Below are 26,780 nucleotides of genomic sequence, written 5' to 3' on the forward strand. Positions count from 1 at the left end.
ACTGCAAGCACCTGGAGGGGCTGGAGCGTGTCCAGGGAAGGGAACGGAGCTGGGAAGGGGCTGGAGCGTGTCCAGGGAAGGGAACGGAGCTGGGAAGGGGCTGGAGCGTGTCCAGGGAAGGGAACGGAGCTGGGAAGGGGCTGGAGCCCCAGGAGCGGCTGAGGGAGCTGGAAAGGGGCTCAGGCTGGAGCAAAGGAGGCTCAGGGGGGACCTTGTGGCTCTGCACAAGTCCCTGACAGGAGGGGGCAGCCGGGGGGGTCGGGCTCTGCTGCCAGGGAACAGGGACAGGAGGAGAGGGAACGGCCTCAGGCTGGGCCAGGGGAGGCTCAGGGTGAATACTGGGGAAATTTTCTATCCAAAAAGGGCTGTCCAGGCCTGGCAGAGCTGCCCAGGGCAGGGGTGGAGTCCCCACCCCTGGAGGAATTTAAAAGCCCTGTGGTTGTGGCAGCTGGGGACGTGGGTCAGTGGTGGCCTTGGCACTGCTGGGAATGGTTGGACTCAATGGTCTGAGAGAGCTTTTCCAATGCAAACGATTCTGGGATTCTGTGCCCATAGTGGGACCATTTGCAGTTCTCACAGGAGCTGTGTAATTAGGGGAGGGGAGAAGCCTGGCTGGGTTTGTGAGCCCCGCGAGGCTCAGCTGCTCCCCGGGCACTGGTCCCGCAGGTATTCCTTCCAGGATGAGGAGGACATGTTCATGGTGGTGGACCTGCTCCTGGGAGGTGACCTGCGCTACCACCTGCAGCAAAACGTTCAGTTCACGGAGGAAACAGTCAAACTGTACATCTGTGAGATGGCGCTGGCTCTTGACTACCTGCGGAGCCAGCACATCATCCACAGGTAAGTCGCAGATGGCACCTGGTGGGACCTGCCTCTGCTGGGTTTGGGGTTGGTTATGTTGTCTGTGCTGGTCCTGGCCACCCTCTGGCTGCTGGTCCTGCCCCCCACCACTCAGAGGGAGTCTGATGTTTCACTGGGGGGCTGAACCTTCCAGGGCAGGTGTCAAAGTCATCCAGGGCTTCCCACAAGTATCTCCAGTATTGCGTTATTCATTTTCCTTGGGAATGAGGCCGGAACAAGTCTAATGTTTCCAGTTTTTCACCAAGTTGTCCAGGAAAAGCATATTTCTAGTCCATCATAAAGGGACTTGCCTCATGTTAGAGTATTTTTGTGTTATTTGTTCCTAATTTTTGATGAATAAACAGTTTCAGGATTTTTGTCATTAAGTCTCATCCCTGATCTGACTGAGATTCCATCTGCTATAATCTTCCCTCTTTTCCCAGAGATGTAAAACCAGACAACATCCTCCTCGATGAACAAGGTAGGATCACTCTGCTCCTCTCTGTTTGCTCCCTCGTTCATTCTAGGGACAGATTCTTTACAGTCCTGTGTACTGGGCATCTTTTTACCTGGGGAAAATGTGGGAAAAGCTGCTCTCCTTTCACTGGATCATGTTTGGCTGAACATCCCTGTGCTTTGTAATGCTGGGGAGGATCACTCAACTGGCCTGTCTGGTGTGCTGTGGTCAGCATGGAGCGGCAGCTCTGCTTCAGCCCTGGGAATTTGGAGTCATTGCAGTTTAATGGCTTGGAACACCCTGGTCTAGTGGAAGCTTCATGGCAGGAGCTTGGAACGAGATGATCTTTAAGTCTCTTCCAACCCAAACTTTCTGTGGTTCTTTGATAGTGTTTCCCTGTTTTTCATCCCTGTAACTTCTGGCCAGAGCAATTTGGCCAGTGCTGAGGCTGCTGGGGGTTACTGGCTAGGTCCAAGTGTGATTTAAAATCAAGACCCAAAGCTCTCTACCCTTTAATCACCTGGCCAGCCCAAATCCTGGGAAAGCTTTGGGATCTCTTATGGCCATTCCATAGGATCTGACCCTGACCTGCCTGTGTCTGTGCTACCCTGTCCAAGGGCAGAAGATTATGAAACAAATGTGTTCTGACTCTGCATTGCCACTGCACTGCCATTAACTCCTTCTTAAAATGTGTCTTTATTTAAGGTCATGCCCATTTAACAGATTTTAATATTGCAACAATCATTAGGGACGGTGAAAGAGCGACTGCATTGGCTGGGACAAAGCCATACATGGGTAAGAAACAATTGCTGCTCTCGTGCCTGTGCCACGTTTTGGGAGTGCTCAGCACAAGCTGCCTGATGGGCCCTGGCTGGGGCAGGGGCCCTGAGTTAATTTAGGACATTGACGCTTGTGTCCAAGTTGTTCAGCAGAGCCTGATTGTTTGAGAAGGGGAAGAAGCTCCCGGTGTGAAGGCAGTGTGGTTGGCATGTCACGCCATCCCATCCTGTCCCGTCCTGTCCTGCCCTCTGTGTTACATCCTGCCCAGTCCTCTCCATCCTACCCTGTCCTCCTCATCCTGTCCAGCCTCCTCCTCCTGCCCTCCCCATCCCATCCTGCACTCCCCATCCCTCTCTGTTCTCCCTCTCTGGCTCCAGCCTTGGCCTTGCTGTCTCCTGGGGTCCCCATGGTTCTGCTGTCCTGTGTTGGGAGGGCTGTCCCTGCAGGTGGCTGACATCCCAGTTCCCAGAGAGGGCAGGCACAGGGCTGCTGCCGCTGCTGCTCCCCTGCCTCACGCAGCCTCCCCTTGGGCAGTCGCGCACAAAAATCTCCATAAGCGTTGTGCACTGACTGACATGGAATACTGGAATAGAGAACAAGAAATAACCTGTTGCATGTTATCCCTCTCTGCTCAGCCCCGGAGATTTTCCACTCCTTCCTGAGCGGCGGGACGGGCTATTCCTTCGAGGTGGACTGGTGGTCTCTGGGAATCATGGCGTACGAGCTGCTGCGGGGCTGGGTAGGGCTCCGGCCGTCCTGGCCCTCGGATCATGTGCTCTGGCTGACCCAAAGGGAGGGGGGACTCCTCACCTTTGTGCTCTTGTCCCCAGAGGCCGTACGACATCCACTCCAACAACCCCGTGGAGTCCCTGGTGCAGCTCTTCAGCACCGTCAGCGTCCAGTACTCCTCGGCCTGGTCCAAGGAAATGGTTGCGCTGCTGCGGAAGGTGAATGGTCCTCCTGGGCCGGGCTGGGGTTGGATGGTAGCTACTGTGTGGGCAGGACTAGCTGGGAAGTTATCAGCATGTATCAGCTGGTTTAGCTCTGGCTTGCTTGAGGACTCAGAAGAGTAGCTGGTGAGTTTGCTGTAGGAAAGATACACGCGGTGCTGGCAGCAAATAAGTGCCTGTGATAGGAGTTAATGTTGGGTGGGTAACTTGCATAATTAGATTCCGTTTAGTGAGGAGCAGCGTGGCTGGCAGAGGCTGTGCCGGCGCATTCGGCAGGTTTGCGCTGCCATCTGCCGGGCAGCCGGGCTTCCAGGGAATCCAGCCTCTCCCTGGAAGGTGCCAGCAGCCCCCTCAGCCGGGAAGGGACCCCCACGTCCCCCCAAAGCGCTGGGGTACCCCGGCCCGGTGTCCTGCCCACGTGCCCTTTACAGCAGCCCTGTGCTCGGGAGCTGCAAGTGCAGCCAGCATCACCTGCTCCGTGCATCGTCACCTTTGGCCTTGGAAAAAGACCCAGCGCTGACCTTATTTTCTGGAAATAGGTTGTGGCCACCTAGGACCAGTGTGTGTAGGACTGTGCCACAGTTTAAGGGAAACCATCCTCCACGGGCACTTTGTGGAGGTCCCACTGTAGGTGCCCATCAGTCGGGAGACCAGACACGCTCAGCTGCAGATGCCCATACTGAGGGGTCAGGACTCAAATCCTGTGTTCTGGGAAAATGGCAAGAACTGGTCCAGAGTGAAGGTGGGGCTCCTGGAGAGGGGCCAGAGTGGACACAGCTCAGCTGCCTTGAGCATCCCACTCTCAGGAGAGCTGGGACACGTGTGGGGCTCTGAGTATGCTCTGCAAAGGTCTCATCAATTGAACTTCGGGGAAGGTTTTCATGGGAGAGACAGCCATGGAATTTTCTGGAAGCCTTGCCCACAGCCTGTGTTAATGCACCTCCACGTTGTTTGTACCCTCACATTAGACATCCCTCCAGCAGTGGGACACAGGTGCTGAATGCTTTGAAAACTAGCTCTGCCCTCAGACTGCTGTCTCGCAGAACAAGCGAGCATTGAGAACTTTATTCTCTGTGCTCAGTAATCCGTGTGTGTGATGAATGGAGTGGTGTCCCTGGTGTCACAGAGGCTGGACTGAAAGGATGAGCCTCTGCAGGGATCCATGCCTCCCTGGCAGGGGGAGGAGCATGCGGGGTGGCAGTGCTGGGTGCTGTGGGGAAGGGTTGGGCATGGAAGGAGCAAACCCATGCTGATCCAGGAGCCAGTGGTACCTGGTTTCACAACCTCCAGAACATTGTGTTAGGTATTTTTCCTGTAGTCAGTTATCTGTTTCCCACAGCAGAAAGGCTCCTTGACGTGGCTGAACCACTGGAGCTGGCCCAGGCATGCTGCTGCTGGGTGCCTTGTCTTCCTCCTCTTCTCTCCAGTGCTTTATCACCAGTGTTTTTCCCTCCCCAGCTGCTGACAGTGAATCCTGAGCATCGCTTCTCCTGCCTGGCCCACATCCAGGCCTCGGCGCACCTGTCAGGCGTGGTCTGGAGCGATGTGTGCGAGAAGCGCGTGGAGCCGGGCTTCGTCCCCAACGTGAGTGGCAGTGATCCGTGTCCCCATCCCGGGCAGGGGCTGCTCCTCAGATTGGAGGAACCACTGTGGGAGCAGAGGTTTTCTGAGGGGGAAGCAGTTTCTGAGTCTCTGCTGTGCCTGACCTGAGTCGTGTCGTGTGTCCTGGCAGAAGGGCCGCCTGCACTGCGACCCCACCTTCGAGCTGGAGGAGATGATTCTGGAGTCGAGGCCCCTGCACAAGAAGAAGAAGAGGCTCGCAAAGAACAAGTCAAGGGATAACAGCAAAGACAGCTCCCAGTCTGTATGTGCTCCCTGGGGCAACATCCAGCTGAGAAAAGGCTGGATTTGGGCGGGTATTGCAGCTGTTACTGCCACACTGCAGGAGCCACAGGTTTATTTTGATGAAAACATTTGCCCATTGGAGTGTTTTCAACAACCAAGTATTCCTTTTATGGAAATTTGACCAGACTTTCACAGTAGTGGGTGCTTTGGAAAGGGAAATGAGCAGCAGAGGTTTGGGCAGCCCGCTGTGTTCAGCCGCTGCCCAGCCTGGGCATGAGGCAGCAGCTCCCTGTGTGCCTTTGCAGGGGCTTCCACACGTGGGCTGTGTGCTGGGCTCTCCCCACGCTGGCTGTGCTTCCTTTTGGCTGACAGCACTCCCAAAATACAGGATACATGGATAAATGCGTTATGTTTATGTCAGGAACAGTGTGATCTGTGTTTTATGGAAAACTGCTGCCGTGGATGGCACAAGCCCCTGGTGAAAGCCACAGGCAGCCAGCCCTGCTGCCTCCAGCTGTTGGGCTGAGGTTCAGGGGGTGGGGGCTCCCTCACACATCTGGAGGCTCCTGCGCACAGCTGGGAGTGCTGGGGGCTGCAGGCAGCAGTGAGATGCAAACGGGGCTGCTTATGCATGTTTTGTTTTTCTTCAATAGGAAAATGACTATCTCCAGGAATGCCTTGAAGCTATCCAGCAGGACTTTGTCATCTTCAACAGAGAGAAGTGAGTGTGTAGGGTGCTTTTTTTAGGGAAAAATACTCCTTCTGGCTTCCCATAGGAATCAGTGCCAGTGTCTGACAGCCAGGAGCACCTTGCTGCCGGCTTAGCCCCAGGTGACTGGTGTCAGCAGAGGAGCTCAGGTGCTGGCTGTGTATGAAAAATGGTTCTGGCCACAAAGGGAGACCAGATCGGGGATTATTAACTGCCATTAAATAAAATATGCCGTAGAGAGACTTCTGGGATTGAACATGTGTGTGTGACACTGCTTCAGTTCCCCCATGGCACCTCCTCACCCATCCTGCTTTTAGCAGATGATGTTTTGGGAAATGAAGGTGAGGAAGGTTGGACCCAGTGATTGCAGATGATGATCCTATGAATCTATTCTATGTGTTAAAGTCCCTGGTGGAAATAAGCAGGCAGGGGAAGCACTGGGTTAAAGCCACTACTTTCCCAGTCTGGCGCTGTTTGTTCCATAAGCCGAGCGTGAGGCAGGCTCCATGGAGGAGGAGGGGTGGCAGGAGCCTGGCTGTGGTGTGGGTACTCATGGCCGAGGTCTGGGTGGCTGAAGCCTTGCAGGCTGTTTTGGGGCGTTTCAGAGCAGTTCAGTGTGGTTGCTGATGCGCTGGGCTCTGTCACGACCTGTTTGTGTGCTCTGCGAGACTCCTCACGCTCCGTGGCTCTGCCGTAGGCACCTCTCGAGCGGTGAGGAGGCACCAGGGCTGCAGCCCACCCTGCCCACTCCTGGGGTGTTCGTTCGGGGGGTGGCTGTGCGACTTCTGATTCCTCTGCTCCCACAGGCTGAAGAAGAGCCAAGAGCAGCCGAGCGAGTCCGTGTCCGCCTCCGAGACCACGGACGAAGCGGAGGCCGAGGCCGAGGCCGAGCCTCTGCACATGTGCAGCTCCGTGTGCTCCTCGGGCAGCAGCTAGGCTGGGGCCGCCGGGCCAGGCCGCCCGCGCCCTCACCTGCCCTCAGGTGCGCTGAGCACCCGAGCCCGCCCCGCTGCCGCCGGACAGCGCCGGCAGCTCCCCTTGCAGAGCTGGAGCACACCTGAGTTACCACAGGACTGCCCTCCCGGGCTGTGGGCCGCCAGCCCGGCACCAGGGCTGCCTGTCGGGGGAAGATACGGCCTGTGCAACTTGTCAAGGGAGGAGATCAACTTACGTAGTCCTTCTGTTTTAATGTCAAGTTGCTGATCTACACGTTCATAATGCAGTGAGAGGACAGGGAAAGAAGCCATGTCCTCGGGTCCCACGGGGAGAGACGAGCAGGGAGGAAGGCCAGAGAGGTGGTGTGAGTTTGACTTCGGCATTCCCTGTTCACAGCTGCTGCTCTGGGGATGGGCAGTCCCTTCGTAAACCAGAGCAGCCCCGGGGCCTCTCTGGCACCAGCTCCTGGCAGCCTCCAGCTGTTTGGGTCCTGCAGCTCAAGGATGTCCCAGGCACCTCCTTGTCCTTGCGTCACCTGTCAGTTCCTTTCCCGATTCAAGGCAAATAAATGGGTTTTGTGTACTCCATGGATTCTTCAGGGGCTGGGAAATGTGTATTTGAGATGCAGAATGCATTTAAAATATTTTCTTCCTTGATGTGGCTGCTGCAGGCAGTGAGGAGCCGTGGGATGGATCGGAGGGTCTGGCTCCACGTGGCCAGGTTCAGAGGACACAGTTTATCATGGGCTGAGATTCTGTTGGAGGCAGATGGGGTGGCCTTGCAAGGCTGCTTGGTTACGAAAGACAGGAATATCAAATTTCACCCTTTGATTTACTTTATTTTCAGTGTAAAGTACAAGTACTGTATATAATTTGCCAATACCTGTCTTAACTTCTTAATAAGATGGGAAATCTTCCCTTGCTGCAGCTGTGGATGTTGCCTTTCTTGTTGCAGGGGCCTTCACTATATCAGTTGTTTAACCTGCTGCAGAGTGGTTTTTGGTTACTGTGGCTAAACCCGAGCCCTGCGGTGCCACACGACTGCTCTGGTGCCCCAGGTGTGCAGTGGGACCGCAGTCACCGTCAAACCATCGGCAGCTGTTTGCTGCCAGACACTGGGAGGCTGCAGCGTTTGCATCCGTACTGGATATTCCTAATGCAAAAATGGATGGGAGATGTTTTTAACAGGCCAGATTCTGTCAGGACCAGTTTTGTTGTGGTTTTTCTTTCCATGAAAAAAACAGAAAGGTGGAATGGTGCGAAGTGATCTTACACAAGCAAGGACACAGTGCATGTCTCCCACAGTTTTATGTGGGAATTAATGTGTGGCTGAAATTGTGCCGAGACGTTTTCATGGAAGTCTTTAAGGGTGTGCAGGAGGAGGGGAGCCAAAGCTCTGAGTCCAGTTGCATGGTTATTTTCTGGGCAGAGCCAGTAGATGCTGTCAGGCCCGGGGTCCCACCGGGGGTCCCTGGTGTCAGCCATGGGTCCTGCACACCCCGTGCCTCGTTTGGAGCTGTGTTAATGACGCCTCAGGGGCTGTGGCCATTCAGTGAGCGAGGGCCGAAATCAGCGTGTCCTCCTGCTCCTTCTCCCAGCTACAGGAGGGCACCTACGCTGGCTCTGATCCCAGGCTGTGCTGGAGGAACCTGCCCTCTCTGCCCCCAGTGAGTTCCAGTCTCTTTACTGGGCACCAGCGAGGCCTAATTACCTTCTCTCACCTGTCAGAGCTCGCCTTTGTGTGCAGGTGAGCCACGTGCTCTGGCCCCTTTGCTGTGCTGAGCAGCCCCTGCTCTCCACACGGGCAGCCTGTCCTCTGCCCGGGGCTCTGCGCTCACCTCGTGTCTCCATCCCACATCTCTCAGCTGGAACACCAGCTCTATCCTGGCGCAGCAGGTGAGGATCAAACCATGCATTTAGTTACGGATTACAGGTGATTTACTCCACTGGTGTGGGTAGGGTTTTACAGTGAATTCCATTGCACTATTTAGCAATTTCCTGTAAATAACAGTAAAATTTTGGACTATTGGAATGAGAATGAGCGTCACTGATTTTTTTGACCAAACGATCCCATAGATGAGTGATGAAGATAGATCCTATTCAGCCAGAAGCTCTCAGGCCAGGAGAGGTGTTGGCAGTTACAGGACGTGTGTAATTGATGTTTTCGTCGCTTTCCTTAGGACAGGAGACAAGTGGGCCCTGAAGTGGGGGTTGGTGTGTGTGGGAAGGAGCTGACTCACTTCTGAAACTGAGTTTTCTCAGCCCAAACCCTCTCCGTCATCTGTTCCCCTTGCAGCACCCCTCTTCTTCAGTGCATTGTGCAAAACAGCTCAGCGGCACCCAGCAGAAACCAGGAGAGCTTCTGGGGGGATGCCTGGGAATGGCTCCTTCCCAGGGGAAGCACTCTGGGCAGATCCTGGCTGCCTGGGAAAGCAGCTCTGGACTCCAGCACTGCATCTCCAGGGCTGTGCTGGGGACATTGCTGAACCTGAATCCCCGAGAACAGCACCAGGACACAGAGCTCTGGGCTCACTGTGCTGAGTGGGAGAGACACTGTGAACACATCACTGAAGCGCTTGGTTTTGATCTTAAATAATATTTGGGCTTAACCTCTCCAGAGCCTGTCGGAGACAGGCTTTCACTGACACCCGTTTGCACTCAGTCCCTGGAGAAGAAATGGCAAGAAAAGAGCAACTGGAAAAGGGACAAATGATGGGAAAGAGCTCAGTGTTGTTTTCATTGTCAGAAGCCCTGTGCTGGGTTTCAGTGCTCCTGTCCCCCCTGCGCCCCACTCTGGGCCCCTCTTGTGTCCCCATCGCTGTGTCCCTGCAATGAGCCTGTGCCCACTGAGCCGGACTGGCTCCTGTTGGCCCTGCACATCTCTGTGGCTCCTGCCAGGGTGTCCCATGTCTGGCTCACCCCATCCACAATGGAGTCCTGGGCGTTTGATCCTCTCTCCTCCCTGTGCCACTCCCGTGGGTGTTCCCTGTCCCTGACCGATGGCACAGGCTGGGTGGGGATGGGGAGAAAGGTGTGGGGGCGTGGCAGGGTTGTGGTGCCCATGTTGGTGCCCATGTTGGTGCCATCATTTCGGCTGAGCCCTGGCTACTGCTGCTGAGCAAACCTCACAGTGAAGTTGTGGCAGAGCCCCGGTCCCAAATCCCAGCCGGGAAGGTGTCACTAGGGTTACACCTCCACTACAGCCAGAACATAGGAATTTTCTGTACATAAATATTTAAATACCTGTATTTTTTTGTATGACAGATTTATACAGTGTGTGCCATTATCTGCTGTGAAAAGTCTACAGCACCTATAAATTATTCTCCTTTAATCACTTGCCATGAGATTGTTTTCTTATCTCTGTTGTGTTACTAAATTTTGCAAAGTTGCATATTTTAAGCATTTGCATTGAATTCCACAGCCTTCACTGGGAATTTTGTGCAGAAGACAAATGCCACGTCAGGTCCTGATGTTTCTTCTGTTGCCAATTCTCTAATACTCCAGAGCTTGCCAAAAAGAGTCTAAGAGTAATAAAATAATAGCAAAAATGCCAGTAACATGGACTTGACCCTGGACAGTGCTGAAATCCTGCTGCCTTGGGGGGGTATTTTTAAAAATTATTTCAGTGCAGATATATGTAAATATATCTTTGTATTTTATGTTAATACATTCCTGTAATTTTCTTGCATGACAATTTTACCACGTCACAGACTATTTAAGTTATGACAAGGTTGTGTTTTTGCAGATACTGCCGGAAGCCATTGCACATGTGGAGTAATAAATGTGTATTTTTAACATTGCCAAGGATTTGGTGTCATTTCCAGGGTATTGAGCTGTAGATGCATGACACCACGGAAGCATCCAAACGCTGGAATTCTGGAACCCAGTCGGAATCGGGGCTGGTGGGACGCTCCCAGGTACGGCCGAGCCGTGCGGGACGAGAGCTGCGGGCCGCTGCCATGGAGTGCCTCGGGTGCTGAAGGGGAGCCGCTGGCTCCGGGCGGTGCCGTGTCCGCTGCGCGGCTCCGTGTCCCGCTGCGCGGCTCCGTGTCCCGCTGCGCGGCTCCGTGTCCGCTGCGCGGCTCCGTGTCCCGCTGCGCGGCTCCGGGCGGTGCCGTGTCCGCTGCGCGGCTCCGTGTCCCGCTGCGCGGCTCCGGGCGGCTCCGTGTCCGCCAGCCGCTGCTGGTCATTCCGCAGGGACGCTGTATGTGCGCACAGCGGGCGGGGATCGCGGTGGGGACCAGAGCCCCCGGCATGGCCACTGGCCTGGGACAGCTCTGCCCACGCCGGGCCCCGCTGCCATCGGGGCTGGCGGCCGGGTTGGGAGCGCCAGGGTGAGGCAGAGCTGGGAGGGGAGGGCGACAGGACCCCGCTGTGGCAGGCAGGGCACAACAGCCACGGCTCACAGGGATTTGGTATTCCCTCACACAGCCCTGGATGTTGCATCTTAACCTCAATAAAAGCAGCCCCTGGAAGTGTCGGGAGATCTCTGCTTTTTCTCTTTGATCCCCCCTCAGTGCAGGAATGATTTCTCTCGCTACAAAAGCTGCTCCTCACTTCAAAGGAGCCGTGAAGGCACGAGGCGAATCGATGTGTGAGATGTGTGAGATGTGTGAGCCCGGGCTCGTCCCGTCTGCACCGCGCGGCGCCAGCGCTGCCGTGCCTCTGGGGCGGCGTTCCCGGCTGTCCCCGAAGCACCGCGGGCACCCCCAGCTGGGTTGTTCACTACGGGGGGAAAAGGTGAAGGTCACAGAGTGCGGGCAGTTTCCCACACACAGCCCTGAAATACAGGGGAGGAAAAGCTGAGGGATGGAAAGGCCCGCAGCAGCCGGGAGTGCTCAGTGCCTGCCTGCCCGTGCCCTTATCACTGTGCCTAAACCGCGGGAACTGGAATCTGCTGGGGACAAACAGGGAACGACCCTCCCGGGCTCATCAACCAGCCTTGTCTTTCTTACCTGCTGGGATTGATCCTGCTGCTGATCAAAGTGCTGGATGTGAGGGAAATCACAGAACCACAGAATTGCAGAATGGTGTGCTTGAGAAGGGACATTAAAGCTTGTTCCTCCCTACCATGGGCAGGAAGGGACATCTCCCACTGTCCCAGGCTGCTCCCAGCCCCAATGTCCAGCCTGGCCTTGGGCACTGCCAGGGATCCAGGGGCAGCTCCAGCTGCTCTGGGCACCCTGTGCCAGGGCCTGCCCACCCTCCCTCAGGGAACAATTCCTTCCCAATCTCCCATCTAACCCTGCACTCTTTTTTATTTTGCATGGCAGTGGGAAGCCAATGCAAAATAAAAATAAAGATGCAGTGAGCGTGGAAAGCAGGGATAAGCACAGGGATAGTTCAGTGCCAGTCTGCCAGCTCATCTGCTCCCTTAGGAGCACTGCTGTTCTGCGGGAATCGAGGGGTCCATCCCCACTCCAGGCAAGTGTGGGGACTTGGGGCTCCTCCATTGCAGCCACGGTGCTGCAGAGCTGGGGATGTGCTGGGAAGGGCATGGAGCGTCTCCTCAGTGTCCCTGACCCAGAGCCTGCAGGAAAGCTGTCCAAAGGAATTAGGGCCAGACACCGCGTGGGTTCCATGGGGGTTTTTTCCCGGAGGCTCTGGCTCCATTAGCAGGCAGCTGTGGGACTCAGCTCAGCCTCTCCTGGCACTGGGAGAGCTGCAGAGATGCTGCTGGCTCTGATCCCTGCATTAGGAGAAGGCTGGGGCAGCTGTGCTGGCTCCAACAGCTCCCTGACAAAGGGAATAAATGCAAACTCTCCCTCCATAAGGGAAGGGCTGGCAGGGTTTGAGCCTTGGGCTGGCACAGAGGGTGCAGGGACCTAAACCGGGTGATGGGGGAGAGGGAACAGTGTCTCTCTGGGTCTTCACCAGCCCAGGGGCCTGGTACAAACCAGGCCAGCTGTGGGAAAAGGGACATTTACAGCACAGAGACCTCAGAACTTCCTTTGCTAAGTGTTTACAAGCTGAGGGTGTTGGGGTGTCCCTGTCACCCCATGGATGTTGGGGTGATGGGGAGGTCACTGCCATCAGACTGTGACTTCTATCTCTCCCATTCCTTATGGAGGTCCTACTGCTGTAATTTAACCTCTATTCAGAAATAAAAGAGATCATAGAATCATAAATAGTTTGGGTTGGAAAGAACCTTATCTCATTGCACCCCCTGCCATGGCAGGGACACCTTCCACTAGATGTTAATTGCTTTGATGAAATTGCAGGGAAAATCAGAAAATCAACAAATGAAATTAAGTTAAAATTAAATATAAAACATCCAAACAAATGCATTCCCATATGCTTGATGCAGAAATTACTGCAGCATTAAGCTGTGAAATGTAGGTCATATCAGATAATCAAAAAAAATAATTCAACAAAAAATTAAATCCCTCCCTGGTTTACATTTGTGGGTTCATTCCTAATTCATGGATTTGTGTATCTGGAGCTGCCATATGTGTTATTCCAGCTCCCACTCACAAATCAGATCCCTGCTTGTGCCGCTACATCCTGTTCCCTTTCTCATGCCTGGCTCAGAGCTGGAGACTGAAGTCCAGCAGTGCCCAAGGGAAATTCGGTGTCTCACAGACGCATCACAACATCTCACCAGCCCTGGGACCAGCGTGGGCCTAGAGGGAAACCAGCCCCCACCCCTGGGGTTGTGGGTTTATCTGCAAACCAAGGGGCTCCGGGGGCAGGCACAGCTGAGAAGAAGGGTGGGATTCTGCCCACACCATGGATGATGAGGCTCCCACCGCTCCAAGGGGAGCACAGTAACCTGCAAGTCAGGATGGGATTGTACAAGCCTCACCCAGAAAAACTCAAGAAAACAACAAAATGGACTCGGGTGGATCAACCACTTCCACCATTTCGTGGTTTCCCACCAACTTTATTCCAAGCAAGGAGTAGACAGGAATGGAGAGCCATTCCTGGAGGTACATGCATGGCTCTATGGCCAGAGGTTCACTCTATGTACACACCTTTAAATATAATAACTGGGCTATAATAATCTCTATAAAAAAGTGTGTCGCACGCACCTGGCCTCCAAACGAGCCCTGGTATTGGGTATTGGACTCACACTCAGTTCTTGAAAAACTGTATAAATAATCTTTAAAAAACAAGGCTGACACTGGCCCAGGGCATGGCCAGGTCCTGGAGAACCAGCACCACTCTGCCCCGGGACACGGGGCTGCACCCACCCCTGAGCTGTGACCACCGAGGGACAGACGCGGTGACGGTGGCTCCGGGAGCACGGCCAGGGCAGAGGCCACTGACTGGAAACCATGGAAGTGCTCACGGGCTGGAAGTCCTTTGATGTGAGCGGGCAGTGGGTGCTGCTGGAAAAGAGCGTGATCCAGCCCGGATGTGCCTTCATTCCCGCCCCGGCCCCCAGCCGGCCCGGCTGACCCCGCAGCCCTGGGTACGTCGCGGTGCCGCATGCACAGGGAAGGGCTTTCCAAGCAGCTAGTGGAGGAACACTGACAGAGAATCCAAGCTGGGAGCGCTACCTCAGGGATCACTCTACTTTCTACCTACGAGGGAAGGGCTGGCGCAGCTGACAAGCGCTCGCTCGCTTGTCCTCCTGCGCGGAGAGCGGCCCGCTGGCCCCTTCCCGGCAGGGACAGCTCAGGACAGCGTCAGGACAGCGAGGTGATGTTGGACCTCCCGCCCGGCGGGGCCATGATCTTCTGCGCCGTGCGCCGGGCAATGTGGTCATCTGCCTGTGATCCTGGGGGAGAGCAGAGAGCGGGGCAGTCCCGCTGCTTTAAATGCTCCAACCATAAAAGAATTCCTCAGGGGGAAATACTAATAATTTCATTATATGTCATTTTGGACACTCTACTAGCATAGCCCAGTTTGGAATGGCTGTATTTGCATGAACTTCTTCATTTTTCATTGCTTCTTTCTGGAAAATGTTATAAATGGCTTTCCTATAAATAAATTTTGTGTATAATAAAATGTGGGGCCTTGTGACATTTATCAAACAATATGGGACCCATCTGATCCAACCAGCTAAAAAGCCATTATGGAAGTCATTTTAGGGCACAGCATTGGCTTTCCAAGCTCCTGACAGCTGCTGGGCAGGTTTCTGCAGAATGAATGCTGCTGAATCACTGCCTGCTCTGGCTCCTGGAAACAGAGCCCCCGACAGGCTTTGTGCACTGACAGAAACACTGTAGAACATTCTAGAGCTTTCTGTGCTGCGCTTGGTCCTTTGGCTGCGGCCACAGGACAAACTGCTTTATTACTGAGCAAAAACGAAGTTGCTGCTGCTCAGCCTTGCCCGGACACTCATCCCGCCCCAACCCGCCCCCGTTGTGGGCCCACGTACCGGACAGGCTGAAGCCCGACTGGTGCAGGTTGCGCACGGGCGGGGCCGCGGCTTTGCCGGCGCCGGGCGCGATTCGCGGTGCCGTGCTGGGTGCCACGGCCTTGACGCTCGCTGGCACCTCATGGACCGGCCCGTCGTACATCCCCCGGGGCACGCCGTGCACCTCGGCCAGCTGCGGGGAGCAGAGGGTCAGTGTGCGGGACGGGCGACAGGGCGAGGGGGAATGGCCTCCAGCTGGGCCAGGGGAGATTCGGGCTGGATACGGGGAACATTTCTTCATAGAAAGGGCTGCCCAGGCCTGGCACAGCTGCCCAGGGCAGGGGTGAGTCCCCATCCCTGGAGGGATCTCAAAGCCCTGTGGATGTGGCACTTCGGGACGTGGGGCAGTGGTGGCCTTGGCAGTGCTGGGAATGGTTGGAATCGATGGTCTTAAAAGGACTTTCAACCTGGCCTTGGACACCACCAGGGATGGGGCATCTACAGCTTCTCTGGGTTCCATCCCCCCCTGCAGGGAGCTGGCACATCCTCATCCTGCCCTCCAGGCACCCCAGGCACCCTGAGGCACACCAGAGTCGTGGCTCCTGCCTCTGCAGTTAACTTGGGTTACTGATTCCTGCTGCGCCTTTGTGTAGGATGCAGAGTTACAGTGTCTGCAATAGCACAGGGAAAAGGGAAGGAGGACAGAGCTGTTAAGAAGCTCTTTACATATTTGCATGTCTTTGTGTCTCTTTAAAAAGCTATGCCAGCACACAGGAGGATTTATCTTGCTGTATTTCCAGTACCTATGGGACATCCACCCCTCACCCTCCAAGGGCTGCAGAGCAGGCACTGGGAATACAGCAACAGAAACTTCTCCAGCACAGCTAGGAGAGGAATTCCTCCCTCTACTTCAATACAAACCAAAAAAACCTTTTGCTAAAAGTCATATTTTTGCTTTGTAACATTATAATGGGCTAATAAAACTGTCATTATTAGCTCTAATACTAAGAATTCTTGATTGAGGTGCCAGGCAGTTCCACGACAACACACAGAAAGAAATAGCATTAATAATATTCCTGCTGCTGTTGCAGGTTTGCCATCCCAGCAGCCCCAATTCACTAAAGCAGAGACATTGTGATCAAAACACAGGATTATGGCAAATAAAACTCTCCTTACCCTGTTTCTTGCCTTTATCCTTTTATAAACAAAGTCAGGGAACGTCTTCCTAGGAATGAAGCGACCTGAGCCCTGGGTGACACACAGATTTCCATCTTCAAGGACAACTCTTCCCTGACTTATGACCACGGTTGGGACCCCGTGGCACTCGGTGCCTTCAAATATATTGTACTCCACGTTCTGGAAAAAGCAAACCCTGTTATTCAGAGCCTGTAGGGTTTAAAAGAAGGCCAACAATGCCCCCCATTTTTGTACACTGCTCCTCATGCACCATATGTCAGAATTAACTAACCCCTCATATTTCAAATAACAAGATTCCAGTGGGAAGCAAACTGGAGTGGAGAAAATAAACCCTAAACCCCATCATATTAAACAACAGCAATAATTTTATACTTATTAAATTGTATTTATATTATTATATTATTTATATACTCTTTATAGAACATTTAAATTATATACTATATTAATACCATTATATATTAAATTATAGAAATAGTTTAATACAAATTAAACTATAACTAATACACATTACAGTTTAGTAGTAGTTCAATACTTAAGTGCAGCACTTACATTTTTCTAGTCCACAGCAAATACATTGACCTTAAGATTTCCATACCAGATGCTGACTGTTTTGGGGTGGTCACTCAGTACCAATCCCACCCTTTACAGCAACAAAAGGGTATTCTCCTTGTATTTTTAAAAGCAAATGCAAGGTCACTTAACCTACACAGAGAACTCCTCCCCGGCTGAATGATTTGATCTTGATAAGGACATGCATTGCTTTCCAGATCTCTTCTGACTCTAAAACCAGCTCCAGAAAATGATTTTTAAAATATTTTACCAAATTGTGGGTTTTTGCTGAGATGATTTTCGTAGCCTTGGGGTTCCACACCACCAGGTCTGCGTCGGCGCCCACAGCCACACGCCCCTTCCTGGGGTAGCAGTTGAAGATCTTGGCAGCGTTGGTGCTGGTCACCGCTACGAAATCGTTCTCATCCATCTTCCCGGGGACCTGGGGCGGAGAGGGGAGGGAGCATCACAGATGGACACAGCTCCATAGCGGGCACGGTCCCTCCCTGTGGCCAGACCTGTGCTGTCCCACTGGCAGGAGCGGCCAGACACACCCCTGTGCCCATGTGGGGCGAGGGTCTGCATTGCCACCGGGCTGCGGTACAGGAGAAGGGGGATGGGGGCCTGAGCCTTGTCCCTGTGGGCTAAAGGATATGAGAGACAGGTTTTATTTTCCTTCGACTCCAAAGCTTCAAGTCTCTGATAAACAAGACCTTTACTGGTTGGCTCCAACTCCTGTACAGGCATCTCAGGGTCAATGAAGAGGATTAAGCTCAGTGAAGAAAGACTGGAAGTGAACCTACGCAAGTGCTATTTATCATCTTCATTTGCTATCTTAAGAAAAAAGCTATTTCTCTTTGAACAAAGCCCACCTAAGAGAGGTGGCTTGGCTCCCAAGCTCCTGCAGTCTGCACAGGGACATCTGCTTTGTGGGATGCAGGATAGAGCCCCCCAGGGATGCTGCCAACAGGGAAGTGTGCACTGGGGTGCCAGGACACAGACTGACCCCACCCTCAGATCAGAGCCCTGCTGCCTGGCAGACACTGAGGTGACACAGAGACTTGTCCCACTGGTGGGGCCGGGGGTGAGCAGGCAGTGGGAAGTATGGCCACGGCCACGTCCTACGAGAGAGACACCCTCTCCCCATCCTCCTCCCAGGCCTCTGGTGAGCACGAGGGGATGGGAACACCTCATCACCCTCAGGAAAAAGTGCTGGAGAGACTCCCTGGTGACTGTGAGCGAGAGAGGAGGGTGGTCTCTACAAAGCAGCCTTTGAAGACACTGGGAAAGCATTTGTGTGTCTCAGTCTCTTGTTAGCAGCTCTCTGAAGCTGCAGCAGTGTCTAGACAGTGTCACCTCTCTGGCTTGTCTGAATTAAGGAGGCTGTGACAGCCTCGAGCACAGGCACAGCTCACGTGTGCTCCCATCCAGCTCCCCCACTGCAGCACCTACCACACACTTCTCCCAGACCACGGACATCCGCTCCTCGATGCCGTTGGTGCCCTCGGGGATGAGGGTGAAGTTGTCCTTGCCCACGGCCTTCTGCGCGGTGGTGAAGGTGCAGTGGGCGCTGCCGGTGACCTGCAGGTCCCCGCTGGGGAAGGACAGGGCAGGGGTCAGGGAGGGGGGCACCGACGGCACCCCCAGGCCAGCAAAGCCCCCTTGCTGGGCAGACCATGGGGGCACCGACGGCTCGCGGGCGTAGGGCCCCACAGGCCACGTTGGTGCTGTAAATGGCACCCGGGTGGGTGTGGGCGGGATGCAGACAGCGCAGGTGTGCTCAGGTGCCTGTGTGACACGGGACCCACCTGGACAGCAGAGTGCTGAGGTGATCCGGCGTGCTGGGGTCGGGGCTGATGGGGGGCGACGTGACGAAGGCGGCGGCTTTGGCCCAGTTCTTGCTCCAGTAGTGGGAGCCGTCGGTGCCCAGGCTGGCGGTGATGGGCTCCCCGTACACCACGGTGCCTGCGGAGCGAGCCGGGAATGAGGGCGGCAGGGACAGACACGGCACCGCCGCAACCACACACGACAGTTTCACTTCGTTCAGCATTCCCAGCCCTTCAGATTCTCCTTAATCCTTTAGATTATCTCAGATGAGTGGGAGACACTGCCAAAGCAAGTTCTGGATCTGTCTGTTATCTCCTTACACCAGACACACATTCCCACAAGCCATCATGCCTTCCTTTAAACCAAACCTGTGTCTGTCTGGCAGCCCCCAGGCTGGGGGAAGCGGTGACTGTGCTCCCCCTTCCATCGTGCTCCCCACAAGACTGACCCCAGCCCTTCCCACTCCACCCCCAGCCAGAATTGGAGCTTGCTCCACATCTGTTTTTCATTCAGTTCACACATGGATCATGAGTGGATTATTTCCCGTTTCTCAGCTGTGTCTGCCGAGGTGCAGGTGTCACAGTTTCCAGCACATCCCCTCCAATCTTCCCAGCTCCAAGCAATTAGTGCCAGCACCCCTGCCATGGAAACCAGCATGAGCCTCAGTGCCCTCAGAGTGTGGGGGAGCTCAGAAGACAAGGACTTCTCAGACCTCACCGCTAGAATGAGAATCCTGGCTGGATTGAGAGGCTCAGTTACCGTCTGCGCAGGCCAGCGTGTTACCTTTCCTCTTCGCCTGAGCCAGGACGTCTGCGGCGCCCCTGCTCATGACCTTGGTGACGTAGAGGGGGCAGTTGGCCTGCCTGGCGATGGTGATGGCGCGGAACACGGCCTCCGCCTCCACCTGCGGGCACAAGAACACGGCACAGGTGTCCCAGCCCCTCTGCACGGCGGGGCCCGGAGCTCGGCGCGAGGGCTGGCGGCGTTACCTCCTCGGGGCGGCTGAGGACGTGCCCCTCCGGCCCCGTAATCCCCAGCTCCAGCAGCCTCTTCTGCTCCTGGGTGGGCAAGGAGGAAGGAGAGAGCAGTCAGTGACGGGCACAGCCTGCCTGGAGCACCCTTTGCGGGGACACAGCACCCTTTGTCCAGAGCCACCCGAGGGCTGGGGACAATTCATGAACCCACCGAGCAGTGCCATGAGTCCCTGGGACCCCCCCTCTCTGCGGGGCCACTTCCCAAGGACCTATCCCGTGCAGCAGAAATGCTCCTGCATAGGAGCTGCTGTGTCCCAACAGCCCCTCTGGACCTTCGCAGCCCTCAAACGCACGGTTCTGGAGGAGGGCACTCACACCCATCGCAGCTCATCCCCAGGCTGCCCCAGCCCTGGTGCACGACTACAGCAAGGGAGAGGTGTTCCCACCACCTGAGCCTGCTGGAGCTGCTCAGGAGCCCCTGGAGGAGGCAGGGATGGGCACAAGGATGTGAGACTGTCACTGGGGTGCAACAAGTGCCACCTCTCCCGAACATTTCTGTCCCTTTGCACTTTGCCATGTGGCACAGAGGAAAGGGAACCCCTGGTGACAGATGCTGAGATGAGCTCTGGGACGTCCAAGGTCACTCACGTGGCACCTGAATGCAGATGTCCAGCACACACCTCACCTGTCCCCTCTGTGCTGCTCTGTATCATGTAACCTCCCAGTCAGCTGGCACTAATGCAAGGATGTTATCTAACACCACGGAGCAGATCCCACAGGAGCCTTTAAAGGACCTTGCTCTTAGAGGATGCTTATTTGTCTGTATTCTTGTCACAGATCTCCTCCAAGTTTGTCCCCAGAGCTCAAGTGTCACCACACTGGCAGCTTACAGAAACACTGCTGCAGCTATGAGCTGCCTGAGGTCATGTTATTCTGCACAGCCAGCTGAGGAACAGGTTTCTAGCTAAAATCCCAGGAGGTGGGAATTAGCCTCTATCCTGTTTGTTCAAATAAACCCATTTGAAGCATTGGCTCTGGCTTTCAGTTTAGCCTTCCTCCCACACCAGACTGAACACTGGCGTGACCATGAGCTAAAGGAACTGCCAATCTAACTCCACCTTGTGCATCTGACTGAGGCTGGAGCCAAGACTGTCTTTTCTACAGGTAAAAAGGGAAAATAAGGCCCATGAGCAGAGGCTTTGACATCAAGGAAATGCTGATGGTGGAGTTAAACACTGCCAATGTCATGGATATTACTGTAAAAACCTCAAACCTCATGCTTTTCTCAAGTACTCCAGACTCCTACACAACACAGATAATGGGATAAAGCATCACTTAAGGCAGTCAGTAATCCTTTAGGAACCCCCAAAGTGCTTTTTGGGAAGATCCATGAGGACCCTGATGATTCCACAGGACACTCTGATCCTCCTGCATGTTCCTCTGCCTGCACATGCTGCTGCACAGGGTCCCATGAGCCCCCTCCCTCCACCAGCTTCCCCTGCAGGGGCAGAGACAGGGGCAGGGATTCTCCTCCCCGAGGGCCCTGGTCACCCTTGGGGTTCAGTGGACACAAGCACGGCACCTCCTCGATGATGTCCCCGTTCTCCGCGTGCACTTGGGCGATGGCCCCCAGGTCCCGGAGGATGCAGAAGATCTCGTACATCTGCCAAGACACAGCAGGTCCCCAGCGTCAGCCCCACCACCACCCACGCTCAGGGTGAGGCTGTGGCTTTCCCTGCATGCTGGTGTCCTACCTGGCCATCAGTGCACTGCAGCTTGTCCTTGTAAGCCATGAACACCAGGAAGGAGTTCACACCTTGAAAAAAGAAAATGACACGTGTGGCTTTGTCCATCTGAGAACTCACTGCCCTCATGTGGGCTGTGAGGGTGGTTGAACCAGGGGGTTGTGCTGGTGAGGGTTAGACTGTAAGTAAAACAAAGCCAAGGGCTGATGTGAGGAATGTCCCCACAAGCACTGACCCCAAAGCATGGGAGTTGTGAAAGACAATAAACCCCTACTTTTTGGTGCATCTGAACCAAAAAAAGAAACCCCTGTGGTCCCTGTCTGGGTTTAGGTGCCCTTGGTGACTGGCTCCAAACGCACACTCAGCTGCCTCACTCCCAGGCGGGTTTTCCTCCAGTGGTGGCTTCAGTCTATGGTTTATCCTCAAATTTGGACAAGCACCCGGAGGGACAGGACACAGGGAATGGCTTCCCAGTGCCAGAGGGCAGGGCTGGATGGGATATTGGGAAGGAATTGTTCTCTGGGAGGGTGGGCAGGCCCTGGCACAGGGTGCCCAGAGCAGCTGGGGCTGCCACTGGATCCCTGGCAGTGCCCAGGGCCAGGCTGGACATTGGGGCTTGGAGCAGCCTAGGACAGTGGGAGGTGTCCCTGCCCATGGCAGGGGTGGAATGGGATGAGGTCCTTTCCAATCCAAACCAGTCTGTGATTCTGTGAATTGCTGCTGTATTTTATATAGATAGAGGCAATAAGCAATACCAAACCCTGATCAAATTACAACTGTATTTCATATGTGTTCCAAGGAATAGCTCCATTACTTCAGCCACTCTGCATTTTAATAGGAAATTCACTGCAAATTTCTATGGTAATTGGCCAATTAAACCCTTGCTTGCAAGACTACAGATTACACTGAAGACACTTAGCTCTGCATTAGCATATCTGAAGGAAAACGTAGTTCCAAACATGGCAATAGGTATTAATGAATGCACGAATCCCTGCCGCTGGTCTACTTTCCTGCTTTCCAGCCAGCCACATCCTGCGGATACCTCGAGATGCACAGGAATTACAGGCACAACGGAATCTCTATGGAATGCTTAAAGCTGAGTTTTCTTCCATAAGCCCTGTCTTGGAGGTCTTTATTTAAATGTTTTTTTGTATACCCGGCAGCTCATGTCAGGGTAGCCAACCCTACTCCTTTAATTTCCAAAATCCCCTTCCATGACCAGGCTGCCAGTTGCCCAAAGGTGAGGGCACAGACCCCGATGTTATGGCAGGAAGCCGGTGCCAGTGTCCCCATCCACAGCTCTCTCCAGCTCACAGGAAGGAGCGCGGTCCCTCTGCAGCGCGGGGTGCCGGGGGGCAGCGGCGCCGTCCCCGCTCCCCCGGGGCCCCGCAGTGACCCCGACCCCGGCGGGGCTCCCTCTGCCCTTACCCTTGTCCTTGACCAGGGCCTCCAGCTCCTCCCTCAGGCTCTCGTGCCAGCGCGGGACGTCCACGCTCAGGCCGTAGTCGCAGCAGGCCTGGCCGTCGGCGCGGCCACGCCACTGCTCGTAGGCGGCCAGGAGGCCGCTCCCCGCGTCCGGGCACACGTGGTCAACTGCGGAGACACCGCGCGGCGTTAGGGATGGGCGGGACACTGCCGGGCACCGCGGGCACCGAGCCCCTGCCAGAGACCCGCTGCTGTGGGAGCGGACAGCGCGGTGCCAGCTCATCTTGTAGCGCTGCTTAGAGACAGTGGACAAGGAATGTCCCAGACAGAGTGATACAAATGGAACAAGCAAACCCCAAGTTATGGCTTCTTCATCTTGTTTTCAGCCAGCACAGCACTGTGAGTGGCTGGTGACAAACCTCACACTTCTGCTCTGGGGCATTTCCCATGGGCAGCACCCACTGCCCAGCACTTCCCTTGGCTCTGCTCCCATTCCCTGCACTGGCTGTGGGCTCGGCAGGGAGCTGGGCCAGCACTCTTGAGACTGGTCCTGCAGCCCCATACTACAGTGGCTCTTGGAAATGGAATAGGAACAAAACAGAGCAAAATTATTTTACATTAACACAAAAATTGAGCCTGTGCTTAAAGCCAAGAAACTTGACATACCCCCATAGTTGCAAAGCTGTTAAAAACAAAAGGTGTTTAAAGTGTTCTTCTGTTTTGCTCTCTGATGAGGTGAGGCAGGAGTAGACACATATTTTTAATATACACCTGTATTTTTAATATCAGTGTGCAGCAAGGGAAGGAGGTTCTGCATGGTACACAACACCTTCAGTTAGCCTTGTGGTGCTTTGATTTCTCCCGCAGAAATTGACATTTCTGTGCTATGAAGGTAAATAAATATCCCTGCAGTGACTCAAGGCCTGGTGTATTATGCTAGAAAACTTAAAGCCTGTTGGAATGTGCTCCCTCTTACTGATCATGGTGGTGCCTCCTGCCAGCGCTGCCTTGGTGCCTTGGAAGAAGCCGTCGGCCGAGCTCATGCCCATGACGGGCGCCTGCAGCCGCGTGTGGACGTCGATGCCCCCCGGCATCACCAGCTGCCCATAGGCATCGATGGTCCTCGTGCCACCAGGAACTATCAGGTTTTCTCCGATTTGTCTGGAAAGGAAATCAAGATCTCCTCTTAACTGGCAACAACTTTGAAGTGAGGATGCCCAAGCAACCTCTGTTGCTCCTCCCCAGGCTGCCAGTGCTCTGCAAGTCTTTCCAGCTGCAGAACTACACCAGTGCAGCTCTTTCTTGACACTACTCTAAAATGCTGCCTTTGTTTTTCAAAAAGATTGCCAAGAAAAAAATGATGGGAAGGAACCTTGTTCAAATGCCAAGGCACTGTATCATTCTAAGAAATTACATTATCAAATATAAATTCTTAACTTACTTTATTAAACCATCCTCCACATAAACGTCTGCATAAAATGACTGATCATCGTTGACAATTTTTCCTCCTTTGATTAGAAGCTGGTCACTCTAATGGGAAAAAAACCACAGTTTTTAAAAGATTCTTTTGTTTAGATTTCACTTGACTCATTCCGAGCTTTATTTAAATCTGGGATTAATATTTTCCCTCCAATCCCTCAAGTTCAATGACTATCCAGACTATTCTACAACTACATTTGCAAGAGGAACATTATGAAATTGTCACTTGGGGGAGCACAGGTCTCTGAAGGGTGGCAGGAGCCAGGGGTGCATCGCTGAGCCTGGCAGCCCTGGGTACCCCCAGCTCCAAGGGCTGAGCTGTGTTCCTGCCTCCTCCCTTGGCTCCGGCTAGCTACGAGACTGCTCAGTGCATCTCTCAGTGCATCTCATTAACCTGGTAATTTATTGCCATTCATTATCTGCGAGGCAGAGGCAGATAAAGCCTCGAGGACTTGCCTCACTGCAAAGCCAGACACTGGCACAGTTTTCAGATTTGCAGAATCTTTACCCAGAATCTTTAAGTAGAAAATTTAAGAAGCAGCAGCACTGGTGTCTATGTGGAGCTGCAGCCTAATTTCAGAGGATTCCTGTCCTGCTCTCTGGTATTGCTTGAAAAATTATTTCCAGTGCTGAAGTGGGCAGCACAAAGAGCACGGCCTGGGCACAAAACCAGCGGAAGGACGCCTGAGCACGTGGCAGCACAGCCTGGAGATGCTGCACCACAAAGCGCCGGGTCCTGAGGCAGAACTGCCTAGAAACATTTTGGGGCTTGTTTAAAAGAGCATCGTTGGCATATAAAAGGAAAATTAAAGAACCGCATTCCTTTTTTTTTTTTTTTTTTTTAAACTGTCAAGGATTTATCGTGTCTTTATTGTTTTCCCTTGTCCCATAACATCAATCAAAGGAAGCCTCACTGTTGCTGCCCCACGGGAGAGCCTGACGGCCCCTCCCCTTGTGGGGCCCATCTTCAGCCCATCCCCATCCTTATCGCATCCTCATCCTCACTCAGTCCTCACCCTCACCCTCACCCCATCCCCAGCCCAGCTCCAGCCCCCTACACCCAGGGTCCGCTTCCGCAGCCCAGTAACGCGGCTGGTCCCAGGCTCCCGCACCCACCGGGATTTTCCCAAGGGAGTTCTGCCACGAGCCAGCAAAAGGAGAAAAACCAAAACACAAGGCATCGCAATCGAGGGATTTGTCCCGACTCCTGCTGGAAAGCGCTGGCGCCGGGGCCGCGGGAGCCGCGGGGGACCGGGGAGTGCGGGCGGGGACCCCCGGGCTGAGGCGGGGGAGCAGAACACGGCTGCGAGACGCTGTCCCACTCCCAAGCCCACCCCAGGATAAAAGCGTTCCCGAAGCGCATCTCCCGCCCCGGCGGCGCAGGGAACCGGGGGCACGGCGGGGCAGCCCCGCGGCCGCGGTGCGGGGCGCGCCCGCCTTTGTCCCCCCGGGGCGGCCCCGGGACAAAGCGCTGGGACCGCCGGGCTCCGGCCGGGCCGCGCGACAAAGGAGAGGAGCGGGGAGGCTGCGCGGCGGGGACAGGGCAGGGGTTCGGCACCGCCGGGCACCGGCACCGCCGGGCGACCGCCCCGGGGGCGGGCAGGACCCCGCGGCGCTCCCCGGTGTGCGAGACCGCCCGCCCCGCTCCATCTCCGCCGGCCGGGGGGACCCCCGGCCCCCGGCGCGGCCCCAGCTCGCAGCCCCCGGGGTCTCGCAGCCCCCGGGGTCCCGCAGCCCTCGCCCCGCAGGGAGCCCTCACCGTGGCGCGGGTCACGCTCTTCCTGCCCGTGTGCGACATCGCCGCCGCCTCCGCCGCGTGTGTGCGGGGCTGCCGCGCGTGCCCGCGCCCGCCGCCGCGCGTCCCCGCCTGCGTGCGCGCCCCCGCCCGCCCCCCCCGCGCGCCCGGGGCCGCGGACAGAGACGATCCGGCGGGAGGCGAGCGGAGCCCGGGTGGCGGGGCTGGAGACAGTCGTGTCCCCCGAGAGAAAAGCGGCCGCTCGGCGCCCGCCGACCGTGCCCTGCTCAAACCCGCTCCGCAGGGATGGTCCCAGCGCCCGCTCCCGGCGCGGGGCTCCGCGGGCCGGCGGGACGGGACGGGACGGGACGGGACGGGACGGGACGGGACGGGAGGACAGCCGGACAGATCCCCGCTCGCCCTCCCGGAGCGGTCTCGGCCGGGCCGGCTCCGAGAGGCGCCCCCGGGCCCTGTCCCGGCGCAGTCCCGTTACCTGCCGGCAGCCGTCGGGCAGCGCAGCCGGAGCGGCGGCTCTCGGGGGCGGCGCGGCCGCGGCGGGGCCGGGATCGGGGCCGGGGTCGGGATCGGGGTCGGGGCTCGGTCCCGCGGCGGGGCTTGGTCCCGGGTGGGTGCCGCGGCGGTGCCCCCCGACGGGTGTCCCTGTTCCGGAGGCAGCGAGCGAGGCGAAGTTCAGCGTCTTGTTGTCGAAGGCATCCTCCACGCTGCAGAACATCCCGCCGCGCTTCTGCCGCGGCCGCGGGCTGCCCGCTCCCAGCCCCGCAAAGCAGGCGGGCAGAGCCTCCTCCTGCCGCCCCGACATGGGCCCGGGACCCCCTGCGCTCCCCGCGCCGCTGCCGCTGAGCTCCCGCAGCCGCTCGCCCTGGGGACGAGAGCCCAGCGCCGCGTTAAGAGCCGCCCAAGGACCCCCCGCCCCTCCCGGTGCCCATCCACCCGTGCCCGTCCCCACGTACGACCGGGAGGTGACATCTCCCAGCGTCTGTGATGGCAGAGACAGCGCGGGGTTGGCT

At 55.6% G+C, this 26,780-nt stretch overlaps 2 protein-coding genes across 6 annotated transcripts in view; one reads left to right on the forward strand and one right to left on the reverse strand.

The window, feature by feature from the left end:
• STK32C (serine/threonine kinase 32C) overlaps positions 1-10,320 on the forward strand; it is a 69,008-nt gene extending 58,688 nt beyond the window's left edge. For 2 of the 4 annotated variants that reach the window (XM_032116671.1, XM_032116673.1), the window contains 9 exons: positions 667-840; positions 1,284-1,321; positions 2,003-2,092; positions 2,713-2,816; positions 2,908-3,024; positions 4,486-4,611; positions 4,760-4,891; positions 5,526-5,593; positions 8,813-10,320. In XM_032116671.1, coding sequence (XP_031972562.1) covers positions 667-840; positions 1,284-1,321; positions 2,003-2,092; positions 2,713-2,816; positions 2,908-3,024; positions 4,486-4,611; positions 4,760-4,891; positions 5,526-5,593; positions 8,813-9,002 — 1,039 coding nt within the window. In that variant the 3' untranslated portion in view covers positions 9,003-10,320. Of the gene's footprint in view, positions 1-666; positions 841-1,283; positions 1,322-2,002; positions 2,093-2,712; positions 2,817-2,907; positions 3,025-4,485; positions 4,612-4,759; positions 4,892-5,525; positions 5,594-6,387; positions 8,555-8,812 lie in introns of those variants that run through there. The other 2 variants (XM_032116672.1, XM_032116674.1) reach the window with 2 other exon arrangements.
• Positions 10,321-13,348: 3,028 nt separating this feature from the next.
• On the reverse strand, positions 13,349-26,604 carry DPYSL4 (dihydropyrimidinase like 4). Of its 2 annotated transcripts, none has more exons than XM_032116865.1 (14): positions 26,246-26,604; positions 23,980-24,068; positions 23,515-23,699; positions 22,542-22,706; positions 21,123-21,184; positions 20,951-21,031; positions 19,384-19,452; positions 19,178-19,298; positions 18,376-18,532; positions 18,020-18,161; positions 16,839-17,009; positions 15,998-16,177; positions 14,843-15,014; positions 13,349-14,239 (listed from the first exon to the last, which is right to left on the reverse strand). In XM_032116865.1, the coding sequence occupies exons 1-14, from the start codon at positions 26,570-26,572 to the stop codon at positions 14,148-14,150; spliced, it is 2,013 nt and encodes a 670-aa protein (XP_031972756.1). In that variant the 5' UTR covers positions 26,573-26,604; the 3' UTR covers positions 13,349-14,147. The 2 variants fall into 2 exon arrangements, with proteins under 2 accessions (XP_031972756.1, XP_031972757.1); XM_032116866.1 differs by lacking the exon at positions 26,246-26,604 and adding an exon at positions 25,777-25,867.
• Positions 26,605-26,780: the final 176 nt, after the last annotated feature.

The sequence above is a fragment of the Corvus moneduloides genome, chromosome 8 (assembly GCF_009650955.1).
Source record: "Corvus moneduloides isolate bCorMon1 chromosome 8, bCorMon1.pri, whole genome shotgun sequence".
NCBI classification, from domain to species: Eukaryota; Metazoa; Chordata; class Aves; order Passeriformes; family Corvidae; genus Corvus; species Corvus moneduloides.